The sequence below is a fragment of the Lontra canadensis genome, unplaced genomic scaffold (genome assembly GCF_010015895.1).
Source record: "Lontra canadensis isolate GAN:19392208 unplaced genomic scaffold, GSC_riverotter_1.0 scaffold6, whole genome shotgun sequence".
In the NCBI taxonomy this organism is placed as follows: domain Eukaryota; kingdom Metazoa; phylum Chordata; class Mammalia; order Carnivora; family Mustelidae; genus Lontra; species Lontra canadensis.
The window spans coordinates 24,613,313-24,629,192 of NW_022631000.1; the positions used below are offsets into that span (position 1 = coordinate 24,613,313).

The following is a 15,880-nucleotide window of genomic DNA, read 5'->3' on the forward strand; positions in this document are numbered from 1 at the left end:
CCTTACCACCTCCCACCCCTGCCAAGCTCTTTACATACATTCAAAGCAATGAAACTAGAGGTCTTCTCCTCTCCCCAGAGAAGAAGTTTACATTCCAGAGTAAAAGTGTCTCTCTCCATAGGAGAGGACTGGTGAACATACCAGCATAAGCTCCAACTCTTAGCATTTCAGAGTTACTTTCCTGTGCTGCAATCACACTTCACTCTCAGTGTAACACGAGGCTCCTCTTACAGGGCACGCTGGGAGCTGGACCCCGGGAGCTGCTACCAAGAAGCTCTGTGAGTCTGTATTAAACAGTGTTCTTTGATTCAGGGGTTCTTATCAGTACACATACACAAGCACACATCCATAAATACAAATACACACACAGCTGCTGCTTTGCACCATGACGAAGATATGAACACATTTAGTTTTACTAGTTTTCTAAAATAACATGGTTATGTTATATATGTTATATACGGTAATATATGTTATGTCCCTCAACAACATGGTTCGAGTTCCAGTTAGTATGGTACACCAGCTATGAATGCTTTTGCGAAGTTATAGCCTGCTAGTCTTCATGTCGTACATCACTGTATATATTAGATGCCCGTCATCGTTAGTGACTAGTCACTTCCCCTCTTTCAAAGTCGGCCAGGGATTGGTCACTGTGTATCTGCCACTCAGTTCTCATACAAAGAATGTAGCAAGCGGTTGTGCTGTCTTCAAGGCATTAGTGATAGAATCATGTGATGTTTTAATGTTTTACAAAAACGGATCATCAGAAAAGAGAATCGGTCTCTTCAAGTTCAGCAAGGAAATTAAAGGTGATGATGTTAGATGTGAAATTCTTGTTGAATTTAGATGGAATTACAGCAGGAACAGCTGACTATGGGGATGATACCGTTGTGTTTGAGACACTAGACATACAGCCGGAAGAACGAGGCAAGGAAGATGTCCCAGAGGAAGTGACGCTGGTGAAGAAAACACAAACATCTTTACATTAACGGAACTCTCAGAAATATTTCATGACATTAAAAATACAAAGGATAAAGTGTGAGAATTTGATCCAAACTGAAAAAGAGTATGATAATTTGTCAAGGCATAGAAAAGATGCTCATTATGCGATAAGTTATAGGACTGTTCACAGTCCTACACTGCCATGCAAGGCGAGGACTGCCTATATATAAATGTAACAGATGAAATCATATAAACAAGATGCATGAAATAGAAGATTTCTTCTACACTGACAGTCACAACTTAGAACTCTCCTGTCATGTAATGTTCCAAGTGGAAACTGAGATTTGTTTCACTATCAGAATTTAGAAGTACTTATCTTGCCTAACATGTTGACAGTTCTTCAAATACTTGGACAAACAAGACTGCATACCTTCTATGGCTTAATGGTACCCGAGGTTATCTAGGGTCAATTCACTGTCAGGGTAACCTCTTTGCTTCCTTAAACTTCCCTTGTGCGTGGGACCTGACTAAAACCAGATATACTTTATCAGCTTGCCTGCCCCTTTTAATAGATTTTTCTGTGCTTGTTCACTAGATAAATTAACAAGTAAAGATTGTGTCCTTGGCGCTTTTTCCCCCCTTTTCGGATCTATTCTCTACCACATCCTGCTCAGTGCTATATGTAATTTCATAAATCAAGTCCAATCACATCGCTAGCCCCCTCCCCCCACAAACATATTAATTTTCACTTCTATGAACTTGGCAGTTACTCTCATTTGCCTAGAATTACAAATTCCTTCCATTCAAATACTGCCCTTCCTTAAAACCTCAGTGCAAGCCCATGTATGGTAAGACAGGCTTTTTTACATATACACACACACACACACACACACACACACATACTCCCTTTAGCACTGCATTAATAATCTTTTACATTCTCCGCAAAATTAACATTTTTAAGTCTAATATAAAGTGATACATCATTTGTTCTAATTTGCTTCATTTTTCTCACCAATGTTTTTCATCTATAAACTTCCTAATTCATAGTATATGTTAATTTTAAGATGGATTTCATTACATTTTCCTCATTGGTTTGAAAGGATTATTTTTTATTCTTTTATATTCTTGTCAGTTTTATACATTACAAATATGATTACACAGTCATTTATCTTTTAACTTTGTTCAAAGTGTACTCAAACAAATCCTTTAATTATATATGTTTTAAGTCCATTTTTTCCTACCTAAATGTAACAAAAGCATCACTCTCTATTTTCTGTTTTTGATAGTTTTGCCTGTGATCTTTAAACCATTACCGTGTGTGAAATTTTTATATGTAGGCATAAAGTGACAGTCATTTTTATCTTTGGCAAATCAGGTTTCTGGGCATTATTTTCCATAGTTCAGCTTTCCCAGTGATTTTGTTATTGTTAAATTTTTATTACAAAATTTCTAAAAACAAACAAGCAATAGTGCAGTGGATCTTTGGTACTACTTAGCCTCAACAATTATCAATATGTGAACAATCATTTGTAGATCCTACCTGCTGTTACTCAGCTCTCACAGTGCCCTCATATTTTGGGGTAAATCCTAGACCTTATGTCATTTTATCCATAATAAGTCAGTATTTATAAATACATATCTTTAGGAGATAAGGTTTAAAATCTCATTATAATACCATGATTATATCTAATATTATTTCATATTGAGGCAGTGTTTTTTCAAATGTCTCACATTTTTTTTTGTAATTTACATTTGGTTTGTTTAAACCAAGTTAAACAAAAACCTTGCATTTTACCTTTTATTGATGAATTGCTTAAGTCCTTCAATATCTATAATATATTTTCTGAAGAAATAAAGTCATTGACTCCACGGACTTCCCTTACTCTGGATTTTGTTTCATGTGTCACTGTTTAATATGTCCATCTATTCCTTATGTTTTCCACAAACTGGCAGTTAGATTTAAAAGCTTTGTTACACAGAGGTTCACTTTTGGCCAGACTATTGTCTAGGCTGTGGGGTGTAACTCCTGTTACATATCACCAGCAGGCAAATTGTGTCTCTCTTTTTTAATGTTGAGATCAATCACTGTGATGAACCTGTTCCACGCATTATGAAATTCCTCATTTTTACATTTTTTTCTAAGGGAACAGTCCAAATATACTCAACGTGTGGCTTCCTCACACCTTACTCAGGATACACATCAAAGGTAGAGAGAAAGGAATGAAGAAAGGACAAGCCATTAAGGAGAAGAGACTGAAAAATAGATTAATAATATGACCGATAGATACAATCAGGCTAACAAGAAAAAGAAATTAACAAAAATGATTATTAAGTATGCAAAACTAACTAGGTTGCCTATCATGTTGATATACATTTAAATAAGATTGATAATTTCCAAAATCAATGATTATGCATGAATCAGACACTGTGGGTAGAAGAGTAAAAATGCAAATATTTTTATGTGTTTTGGTATTGAAATTCTAGAATGAAAACCATCATGGTAATTAAAATGATAACAATGGCTATATTAATAAAGAAGTGATAATATTTATTTTGTTGCTAATTCATCAGAATTGGGCCAAGAATGTTCCCTTCATTTAATTATTTAATTCCCTGGTATGTTTATTATTGTCTTACCTGAAAAAAAAAATTGGACCAAATATATATAATAGAATCTCCTTCATTAAATCAAAACCAACACAACTATGGATGCTTCTAAAGGCTTAGTTAAATGACTATAAGGATTTATCCTAAACTGCTAACAGCGAGGCATTGTGGTGATAGGTGTGAGATTGGGTGAGTTAAAAGGGTGCTTACTTAATTGCTTACTTCTTTGCAAACTTCTACATCACTTTGACTTTTGAGCATATTTTACTTTTAAGATATAGGAGTCATAATAAGAAAAATATGATTTTCACAGGAGAAGAAAAATTTATAATTTATAATTTATAATAATTTATAATTTAACCCATTACTTCTAAAATAAAGGAGCTACTTCCTTTCATTTTAAGAGCTGGCTAATATCAAGGATTTATAGAAACGTGACAAAAGATTGGTAATTATTTGAAAGCTGAGGAGAAGAGTAGTTGAGTAGAAGGTAGTTGACTTTGATTTGTAGGGCATCATGGACATTCAGATTTTATGGGGGAGTGGGGAGATGGTATGGGGATATCATCTACTTTGGGTCTTAAGTTGTATATTCACAAGAAAGATACTAGTAACATAGTGTTAACAAAATAAAAGGATTTAATTCACCTGTTAATGAGTACTTACTATATACAAAGCAAATTTTTAAGAATTTTATATCAGAACCTCTCAAACTATTTTAGGTAAAGGACTTATTTTTTGTCTTTATTCCTGTTAATATGGAATACATCCTAGGCCAATACTTTGATAAAAGGCAGAAAATGAGTTACTAGAAAGTAAAAACAAACAAACAAGCAAACAAATATCAGCCTGTTTTCAATCACTATTAGAATCACTAGCCAGAAAATTCCCTGTAAAATGTCCAGTGCTTACTCCAGAATTCTGTATTTACCCGATAAGAAACTGGTAACAGTTTGCAAAACAGCACTATGGTAGGGAGGGTTTCTTTTCCTCACTGTATCGGTGAGGTAGCATACAGTTATGTCTGCATCACAGTGGAGGAAACGGAAATACAGGGAGGTGAAGTAATGTGCAAATCATACACTCCCTAGTGGCAGAGTAGGGATTCAAAATGAGATAGCCTGATTTAAGAGTCTGTACTTGAACCAGTAGAATGTACCACCTCTGCCAGAAAAATAGTCCAAAGAAATGCTTTATTAGAATATTTTTTCTTTGATTTTTCCTCTGTTTGCCATCATATTCATATAGTATCTCATATCACTAAATATTGCTTAGGAAAATATATAGTAATATATGTTATTTCAAAATCATGCTGTAGAACAGGAATGAAGTTCAACAGCACTTACTAAAACACTCCCTACTTCCTCAGTTGATCCTATTTGTATAGCTTATTCCTCATACTGATGATTTAAAACACCACGAAGAAAACTGGCCTCTGGCCAAGATGCTCAGACTATTCCCATAAACATGAAGGGTTTAATTCAAACTGAAAAGTAATTTGAAAACTAGAATCTCATTTCTTACTTGCACCTAGAAATAAGCCAAATCACACATTTTTAACAAACTGACAGAAATGAAGCACTTTATATTAGTGACTAAACCCACAAAGATTGCAAAATTCTGAAAGCAAGAATATAATGGTAAAAGCAAGTTTTTAGATATCTACATAAATAGTAATTAATCCATTTAAAATGTTTGATAAACATTCCATGAAATGGAGTATCAATTCCAAAAGCCTATAATAATATAGTCTTTGCTTCCTTAATTCTTGTTTTGTTTTTCTTTTCCAACCCACATCTAATTTCCTTAAGCCTGAAGGGTCATAAGCTTTTCTGCATACATAGTAGGGCTTTTATTCATTGAAATACCAGAACACTTAATAATTCATGGTAGACTATAATAATTTACTACTTTGTCATTACTGATATCTGATTGGAAACAAACAAATCTTAGGTTTCAAATTAGTAAATTAGTAAATCATTCATCCATGGATAAAGTGGCTGACAACTTTGCTTTACACACAATTGTTGAGATGAAAACAGCCACACATGTCTCCAATACTGGGGCAGAGTAAAGATTTTCATTACTGGTAGAAAAGTTGCATGAAATTGTGTGTGTGTGTGTGTGTGTGTGTGTGTGTGTGTGTGTATGACTTTATATCTCACTGTTCAATATGTATTTCACCATCCACTAAAAAAGTTTTGTTTTCATTATTCACTTCAGGAGGATTCAGCAACCAACCTTCCCTTTTAGTAGACTTGCTTAAAAATATATTCTGGACTGGGGAGGGAGACAAACCATAAGAGACTCTTCATCTCAGGAAACAAACTGACAGTTGTTATGGGGTAGGGCGGGAAGGATAGGGTGGTTGGATGATGGACATTGGGGAGGGTATGTGCTATGGTGAGTGCTGGGAAGTGTGTAAGCCTGATGATTCACAGACCTGTACCCCTCATGCAAATAATACATTATAAGTTAATTAAAAAAAAAAAAAGAAAATCAGTATAGGAAACTTCACCACTTTATTCTAAGAAACAAAGACACCCCCAAAACAAACAAGGCAAATGTACATGTAGCCACAAAGAATAAATAAACTGATTTCTATTAAAAAACATATATTCTGAACTTCATATTGTATAATAACATAGATACTAATCATCCATAATCATAGGGTTTGTTTTATCAATCAAATCATTTTTTTCATTCAACAAATTTTTATTGACAACAAAGTCTTAATCAGGGACTGTTGTTTTCCTGGTTTCTTTCAGAAGTTGGTCAGATGAATACTGTTTTACACTTGAGCACAGACTCAACTCTGTCCCCATACTCTCTGCCAGAATTACCTTGTATCAGCAGGGAGCAAGCCTCAAGGGGAATTGGAGCTTTTGAAATCTGTGCTGAGAATATATAGTTGAAAAGGATTGCAATTATTTTGCAGTGAAGCAACAAACAATTATCTTTTTTTTTTTTTTTTAGATGATTCCCTCTTATTGACACCAGGGGTTGTCCTGTTACGAAGCTGCTGTATTTTTAAATCAGTGTATTATTTGAGCTTCTCCTCTCTCATTAAAAAATAATGAATACAATACACTGAGACTGTAATACCATTTCCTCTTATTAAATAGAAAGCTCTTTTGTAACTATTTTAAAAAGACACACACAGGAATATGGTGCAGTGACCATCAAATTAAACTAATGCACATTCAGATTCTATTGGGGAGAATACAGGTACAACATTTTATCATATCCTTCTTTGGCATTATTGGTTGTTTACCTCTAATTCCTATCATGTTTTTTCATCATGGCATATATAGTTAAATATCTGAAGGTTGAATTCAACTCCCTGAGGACAAATTTATGTCCTATTTTCCTTCAAGGAAAATAACACTTCATATTCCATTTAAAGATATGTGGGACTATATTTAAATCTTTAAATGAAGAGCATAATTTCTCTCTAGAAATATGAATTACCAAAAGTAATTTAGAAAGTGTAGAATATATAGAGAGCAATAACAATCAGAGAAATTATTTTGCTATTTAAATCCTTGCAGAATGTACAGAAAGAAGAGAACCATCCTATGTTTTTTCGATTAAATGTGTATTTTAACTTTTCATTTTGAAATAATTACAGATTTACAGGAAGTCACATCCTATTTTTGTGGCCATATTTTTATGAAGATGAATTTTGAAGCCTGCTTTTTTTACATTATATATGAGAAAATGAGGTAAAGCTAAGTCATCTTTTTATCTAAAGATATATCTTACATATATATGTGTGTGATGAGAGAAAGAAAGGGGGGAGAGAGAGGCACTTTCTCACTTAATATAAAATCCAGAAAGCATGATTTATGTTATGCTATTTCTCTCTGAAATGAGAAAAGAAGAGATTTTAATCTTGGCAGAGTTCGTATTGAGTTGCTGACAATATTCTTTCCTATATTTGATAATACTGAAAATCTCAGAATGGTCTCACTCAGTATCAGTTGGCAGCGTCTACATTTCCTTTTCCTTTTACAGCCCTCTTTTTTTAATCAAGTGAAGTAAATAGGATTTAAAGCAAAAGAAAGCATATTTGAAATCCTCAGAAGATAGGCTGACCAAGTCCCCAAAGTTTTGTATTATTTTTGCATTCCAGCGACCACTAGTTCTAGAATGCAGAACATTTGATTTGTGCACACTTAGTCATGAAAATCAACTCTGAAATGTATTTTTGCTGACTTCTTGTCAAATTTGGGGTCTTTTTTCTTTCTGTATAATAAAACAGCTGCTTGCTGACTAGTTAAGAAACATATACATAAAAACATCAAACACATACTTCAATTCTACTGTCAGCTTTCCTTTGAGGCTTGCCGGTTGCCTGAGTCCCAATCAGTGCCATTCATTGTTTTCATTGTATTCTCCTCAGTGCCTGCCAGGTTGGCTAAATTGGTTCTACTGGTATTCCTATCCACTTTTATAAAGGATTTATCAGATTCGGTAAATAAGAGATTATACTTTCTAATTCCAAATTGTAATTGAAAACCCCATCGGCTCCCTTTCTTTTGTGCGGCCGCCACATTTACTAACAACGCCATTTTCTTATTTTCAACTGATTGGATGAACACAGAACTCATTAACCAGTATCTGATGTGCTAAGTAGAGCATTTAAAAATAGATACCTGCCTTTTCTTCATCCCATCCTCCACCTCCCCTAACTGTTCTCTGGGCTATCACCTCCTAAGATTGGGAGTTCCCAGGTTCTGTGGGATCTGAATATTTAAGTATCAGTGTACCTACTTTCAAATACAAATTTATAGGCAAAAGGAAATACAGCTCTTGAGAATGAGATCAGAAATAGCAACCATTAACTAATTTAAAAAAGCTGGCACAAACAACCCAATAAGAAGACTTTTCCAGGAAAGTCTTGGAAAGGGCCCTAGAGTGAGAGCCCTTGAAGCTTTAGTTTTGCGTGACTTTCATACTTAGTCAGCCTTGGCTCCCACCATGCCTCCCAGCTCTCATGTGGCTGGAGCCATTCTGGCTCTTTGATGTTCCTGGAGGTCTCCAGAAACATTCAAAGTCTCAGTGTCATAGCAGTCATCACTGCCTCTCCTTGGAATGTTCCTTGGGATCTACTTCCCACTTCCCCTCCTCTTGTTCACTTCCTTGCTCAGGTGTTACCTTCTCCAAGGAGACTTCCCTAAGCACCATATTCAGAATTCCAACCACTCCTCCCACTAGCATTCCTTAGCTTTCCTCTATTTTTCTTTGTAGCTTTCATCCTATCTTAAATAGATGTTGTAGTTAAGTAGTGGCTTGTTTGTTTCTGCTCATTAAGATGTAAAGTTCCACGATAGAAGAAATTTTTTTTTGCCTTTTTCCTTAAATTATGTATCCTCAGTGCCTAAAAACAGAACCTCACATATAATAAAAGTCTGATGAAATGTTTTGAATAAATGGAAGCAGTAAGGGAGGTTCCATTTTGTTTAACAAAGTGCACTATAATCAAAATATAATTGACAAATATTGTTTGACCATGTGGAGAAGCAAAGAGAGGAAAAAAGCCATAAACAGTTGATAAAAAAATTATTACTCTGCTCCATGAGTAAAAAATAAAGAGACTACCTGGAAGGATCGTTTGACTCAAACTTCTTCTTGGTATTCTGGGATTCTCACAGAATCAGCACATGAAATCTTATTTAATCTGCTGCTTTGGTCTTAGGTAAAGATAGTGTACAGAGATGAAAAAAGTTCTCCCCATACGGGGAGCATTTACCTGGAGCTTACACATGACAACAAATGGATGCTTCAAAGTAAAATAGGTTTCGATAGCAATTTAAGGAATTTAACTTTGTGTTGGTGATGGCTGGACTTGAAATATGATTTCTAGAAGAGCAAGAGATGCCCTTTTTACAGTATTGCTAAGAAAACATTTATGTACACTTTATTTTTAAAAGCTGTAGTGAGACCTGACTTAGGAAGGCATAAGCCTTTTTACAGTTCTGTTTTTCCTATTCTAATATTTTGGGAGATTTTCAAGAAGAAATTACTAAACACAATTCATAAAAGTTGTGTTTGTTTAAAAATGCTCCCTCCATGTCTATTAAAGATACATATATTAAATAAGCATTGCACTGTTTCCTTTTAAAACCAGAAAACAGGGACACCTGGGTTTCTCAGCCAGTTAAGCATATGCCTTGGGCTCAGGTCATGATATCAGGGTCCTGGGATTGAGTCCTGCCTGGGGCTCCCTGCTCAGTGGGGAGCCTGCTTCTCCCTCTCCCTCTGTTCCTCCTCCCCACCAATCCTCCTCACTCTCTCCCTGTCTCAAGTAGATAAATAAAATCTTAAAAAAAGAAAACAACTAAAGAACAAAAGATATTAGTAACATATAATTAATTTTAATCTTTTTCTTACTTACTATATTCGTTGTCTATCGATGTGCCAACAATTCACCACAAACTTGGGTGGCTTGAAACAATGCAAATTGATCGTCTTACAGTTATGTAGTTGAGTTGCATGAGATGGGGAGTCACTGGGATAAAATTACCATGTCAGCAAGCCTGTGTTCCCTTGAAAAGACTCTAGGGGAAAAACCTCTTTCCTCATCCTTTCCATCTGCCTTCTTGAAGGCCTCTCATATTCCTGGGCCTGTGACCCCTTCCTCGAGCTGCTGAACCAGGAATGTAGCATCACACTGAGCTTATATCCATCATTACAGCTCTTTCTGACCATAGATGGGGAAGATGCTCCACTTCAAAGATTTTATGTGATGAGATAGGACCCACCTGGCTAAATCAGGAAAATCTATCTCAAAATTCTTGAACTTAATTATACATGCAAAGTTCCCTTTGCTGTTTAAGATAGCATATGTACAGGGTCTGGCCTTAATTAAACTATTTTTAATAAAGATTATTTAAGGTCAGTATCAGTACTCAACATACCTCAAAAGAGCAAAAATCAAATGCTACTAAAATCTAGACACTTCTATTGAACACACACACACACACACACACACCACACACTTTTTCCCAAAGAAGTTATAATTAACTCATTAACATGTCTTACCCGGACCTGAGTAATTTGAGTACATAAATACCTTAGGATTAATTCTCACATGATATATAGAAATATTTTCAAGGCTTAAATTAGCTTTTCCTTTTTGACCACATAATCTAATCCTTTAATCTGCCACTTTTGAATCAATTAATAAACAACTGAGGTGGAATTAGACCAATTCTAGGAATGAAAGAAAATAGCAGAATAAGACAATATGTAAATTCCCATGGGAAAACAACAAGAGAAATAATGATTTAGATACTTGTGTTATTCTCTTATTTCATTGAAGTATTGCAAATACAGTATTTAATTTATAATCAACTTGTCTTCTTATTGCAACACTACTACTTTAATGCAAATTTAGTCTGGCTTCATAACATCATCTTTTTTCATATTTATTGGGAATGATTGCTCTTCTCTAATAATATATTTTAAAATATTCTATTTTTTAAAAACCAGTACATATAAGACTTTTAAAATCCTATACATCTGTAATAATTGTGACATCCTACACATTAATTGTTCTAAACTTACAGCAGTTGCCTGGGGCTATTCTTCAAGCTTTCTTAACTTGGTTCTGATTCATAAAGGTGATGACAAAGGTAGCTATTTTACAATGTGTTAAAAATTCCTCAGTTTAATATTTAAGTTACTGCTACTACACAAATAATTTCACCTTTTAAAGAGTTCCTTGTAGTAACCATTTAATAAAGTATTAAAAAAGAATGTATAGATAGCATATTAAATAGACCTCATTTACATGGAAATGCTACACCATTTTAGTTATCAAGGTATTTTTCTTACAGATGTTCTGCCTCTGGCAGTGTTAAACGCACTGTAGCCTAACAGGACTGAATTGATTACATGAATTCAGCCCCATAATATTATACAGGGAAATTTATTTCTCTTTTAATGAAAAGCAGACACTCTAATTTCTCATCTTAAAATTTTACAGTGTCACTCTGTTAATTATAAAATAAAGATGAGTCTTCTTATCACGGAGGCTCCTCACTTCTCCTAACTTCTATACCACTCCAATATTGATTCTGTGCAGAAATAAGTCATCATAAGTAGGCAATTATCTTTTATTCTTCTGCCAGAGATGGCCTGTCATCTTTGAATCCTGCTGGCAAAATGAGCTTTCACCACTTTTTACACCTACTTATATTGAGTTGAGATAAAATAATGAACTAATTGGTCAGATCAGATGACAGTAATCAGGGATCTTACCCAGAATCAAACTATACGAAGTAAGCCAAATGGTGCAATGGACTTCAAGATAAAAAATAAGACTTGGACTGCACTTAAACAGCTCTCCAGGTCCTCCCTTACCATATTATTCTAACAATGTGCCTTGACCAAGATTTCACCTATGTGTAATGTAAGTGGTCTCACACTACTAGGAAAACCGCTGTGGTCAGGAAATATCTTCATTTTAACACACATTGACACCGTTGTCGCTAATATTTTCCAGTAGGCCATGTTCCATAGGTCCATAATTATCAGTTTTATTATATTAAGTAATGAAAACTAACGAGGTACCTTCTTTTCTTCTACGTCCTCCTCCTGTTCAGCACTGGTGTAAAGTTCAAACCACATGCTGGAACCCTCCCCCTGGCCCTACCATTTAATCACCATGAAAATGACAAGCCAGTCTCCTTTTATTAGGTTCTCAAGCCTTTTCAGACCTGCGTGGGAACCAGGCTGTTCTTGCAGAAACCTCATTATGTGAGTAAGAAAACTCCATACCCTATTGGGGTGTGTGTGTGTGTGTGTGTGTGCGTGTGTGTGTGTGTTTGCGCTGTCATCAGCATCAACATTCAAACCAAATTTTGGGCGGAGTCCATCCTGCTTTTATGGGTGGCTATAGCCATCTTCCTACCTGGACTCCCCTCTTCTGTTGCCCCCTTCAAACCATTATTCATTCTTCATTTAAAGGAAAAAATAGCCTTCTTAAAGAGTTAATACCCTTAAAGGGTTAAGATTACTTTAATTGGATATCCCCCTTCCCCATCTTGAAATGAAATTCCCAGTCACACTTAAAAGCCCTGTGTGATCTGAACCTTGTCCATTTTTTCCAGTCTCAATTGGCACTCTATTTGTACAGGGACCCCAAGCTTCAGATTTACCATTTTTTTTTTAGTTTCTTGAATATTCCATTTTCTTTTTCTTTACCTCAAGACCTTTGAGCATGCTCTTACCTCTTCCTGGAATGCTCTTCTTCCTCTTTATTCTCTTTACCATTAAATAGTAAATCACTTTTCTTTAAATTTTAGCTTAAATGGTGCTTCTTTAGAGAGGTGTTTACTACCTACTCTGCCTACCTAGAGAAGGAGCACTTGTCCAGTTTCTATCCCCGTCTAAGCTTTACCACAGCAGACTGTCTTTTTTATTTACTTTTTATAACTAGGACCCAGTAGAATATCTGCTATATAATAAATATTATTAAATGAATGAATATTAATGACTGACTCAGAAATTCAGGATCTACTATATAATAAATATTAAATGAATGAATATTGATAACTGACCAACCGATTCAGAAATTCAATGAACTGATTCAGAAATTTCCTTAAAGTAGGGCAAGACATAATAAAGGTGACTCTCATAATTATCAAGATGAAACTCACCCAACTGAGTAACATGGAAATGATTGCCATCACACAAAAAACAAATGGTCAAAAATAAGCAAGCCGCAGACCAGAACTAGCAGCTTGGGATGAACAGAATGCTAAAAACCATAGGCATTTTCTCTCTATTTATGCTCACTAGAAAGTAAACAGATGGATCTAAAAGTTTGCAAAGAATTTTTATTCCTCCCTAAGGTTGGAAAGGTAGAAATGCAGGGAGTAAGAGGAAGGCAGCTGTTTCATTTCTCAGAAGGATAATTAAAGAAACAGATTATCTACTTTATAAAAGTGAAAGCCACAGCATCTTCTATCTTAGTTTCTCAGATCAAAATTGAAATGCTCCTTTCAATAGAGTGTTAACATTCTTTATTTAATATATCAATATCTTTTACTTAATAGAGACCACTGAACACCAACAGAATGAGTATGCCAAATGGACAACAAACATTTGTGTGACTGTATTATTGCTCTTATGTATACTTCTATAGAAATACAAAACTTGGGAAAGTTGTTTATTTTTTCACTCCTATGCAGGAAAGCAGGACATTTATCTATTGAATTTGACTCAGACGCAATTAAGAAATTATTACCAACATTCCTAATAAGTTAATTAAATAGACTTAAGCAATACTGTCATTAAGTAAAAAAAAGAAGAAGATCTTGGATAGGCAGTAGATAAACTACATGACTACGTAGAAGAGCAATTCAAATCTGGAGCTAGTAAGTGTTTTATAAACATTCTTATTCTGAGGAAGCTATGACAGATATAAAAAGGAGATTAGAAAGAAAGGGCAACATCAGTAAATAAACTGTTTCAATTATTGAGTCTTTGTTTATAATGTGAAGTAAATGTAGAGGTAAATCTACAATCCAAGCACACTGCAGAAGAGGCAGATAGGAAGTATGAAGAGGTGGCTCGGAAGCTGGTGATTATGGAGGGGGACTTGGAACGCACAGAGGAACGAGCTGAGCTGGCAGAGTCCCGTTGCCGGGAGATGGATGAGCAGATCAGGCTGATGGACCAGAACCTCAAGTGTCTGAGTGCTGCTGAAGAAAAGTACTCACAAAAGGAGGACAAATACGAGGAAGAGATAAAGATTCTCACGGATAAACTCAAGGAGGCAGAGTCCCGTGCTGAGTCTGCTGAGCGATCGGTAGCGAAGCTGGAGAAGACAATTGATGATTTGGAAGATAAGCTGAAATGTACCAAAGAGGAGCATCTGTGCACACAGAGGATGCTGGACCAGACTCTGCTGGACCTGAATGAGATGTAGACCCGCCATCCCACCCGCAGCTGCTCCTCCCTCTGCCCCGACTCTGCCTGAGGCCGGCCTGCCCGAAGCCGGCCTTGCAACTGAGGGCTATCTTTAACTGGAAGGCTGCTTTCTCCTCTTGCCGCTTCTTCCACCCCCTCCCCTGTGTCTTTTTCGCCAAACTGTCTCTGCCTCTCCCTAGAGATTCCAACTGGGCTTGAGGCTGAGCACCTTTGGGAACAATGTTGAAGGGAATGTGAGCACAATGCAAAGTGTCTTTAAAAGCATGTTGTGATGTACACATTTTTAATTACCATTTTTGCTGTTGTTGATGTAGTGACCATTTGTAAAACATTCTAAATTACCCACAGCTCTGAAGCAGCAGTCTCATCCCTTCCTCACATGTGGGAAGTAACTTTTCAGTTCAGTGCATACTGCCCTCCGCAGAGGAGGGCAAGCGGCAAGGGGCCTGCCTTGCTGAGAGCCAGAGACCGGAAAGAGCCCCACTCTGGGAAGCTTCGTTGCTTTGTGCAAAGTACCAGCCAAATTAGAAAGATGATTCCAGGAGGAATGGCCAAAAAAGTGTGGCTCAGGGTTTAGCTTTAAGGTATCTTTGAGCAACTTTATTAATTTTTTTTTTCATCAGAAGTGACCAAATTAAGATGGTGAGACCTCTATCTGAGACCAAATCCTGGGCCTGTCTTGGCCCTAACTGCCCACAGAATGGATCATGTTCCCCTTATGTTGAGGTGACCACTTGCTTTCCTGTCTCCTTGAAGGAAAAAAAGAAAATTACGTGCTTGCCCCTGATTCAGCCACATGAGACAAACTCATCTCATCACCCTTCGCTGGGTCCAAAGCTGCTGTCTCTAGAAGTGCCATCTCGTGCTTTGTATCAGTCAGTGCTGGAGAAATCTTGAATAGCTTATGTACAAAACTGTTTTTAAAATTTTATATTATTTTGAAACTTTGCTTCTGTAGGGTTGGGGCACATTGGCCACCGCGTCTGGCTGAGCATTTTCTCCAGGCTGTGGGCTGACATTGTGCTGGTCTTTTAAAGTTTCTTTCCCTCCCCAGTTCCCCTTTTTGGTGAGGTTTCTGTGAGGCATGTCAGGTGTGCATGCTGCGGCTTACTGGCTTACCTGCGCCCCCGTTTTTACCTGCAAACTGTTTTGATACTGAAAATTGACATGTGTCTTTTTGAAATAAAGAACCAGTCCCTCGATAGTAACTGTGATTACTTTTCTCTAATTTAAAATAGCCTTGGAGCACCTGGGTGGCTCACTCAATTAAGCTTCTACCTTCTGCTCAGGTCATGATCTCAGGGTCCTGAGATCCACCTGATGGAGCCCCACACCTGGCTCCCAGCTCAGCTGCAGGTCTGCTTCTCCCTCTCCCTCTGCCACTCCCCCT

The 15,880-nt window shown here is 36.3% G+C and overlaps 1 protein-coding gene across 1 annotated transcript; it reads left to right on the top strand.

The window, feature by feature from the left end:
* The first annotated feature begins 812 nt into the window (after positions 1 to 812).
* On the top strand, positions 813 to 14,518 carry LOC116864775 (tropomyosin alpha-3 chain-like). The gene is made up of 3 exons (XM_032852635.1): positions 813 to 956; positions 12,253 to 12,316; positions 14,061 to 14,518. Exons 1-3 carry the CDS (start codon positions 813 to 815, stop codon positions 14,486 to 14,488), a joined length of 636 nt encoding a protein of 211 aa, XP_032708526.1. The 3' UTR covers positions 14,489 to 14,518.
* Positions 14,519 to 15,880: the final 1,362 nt, after the last annotated feature.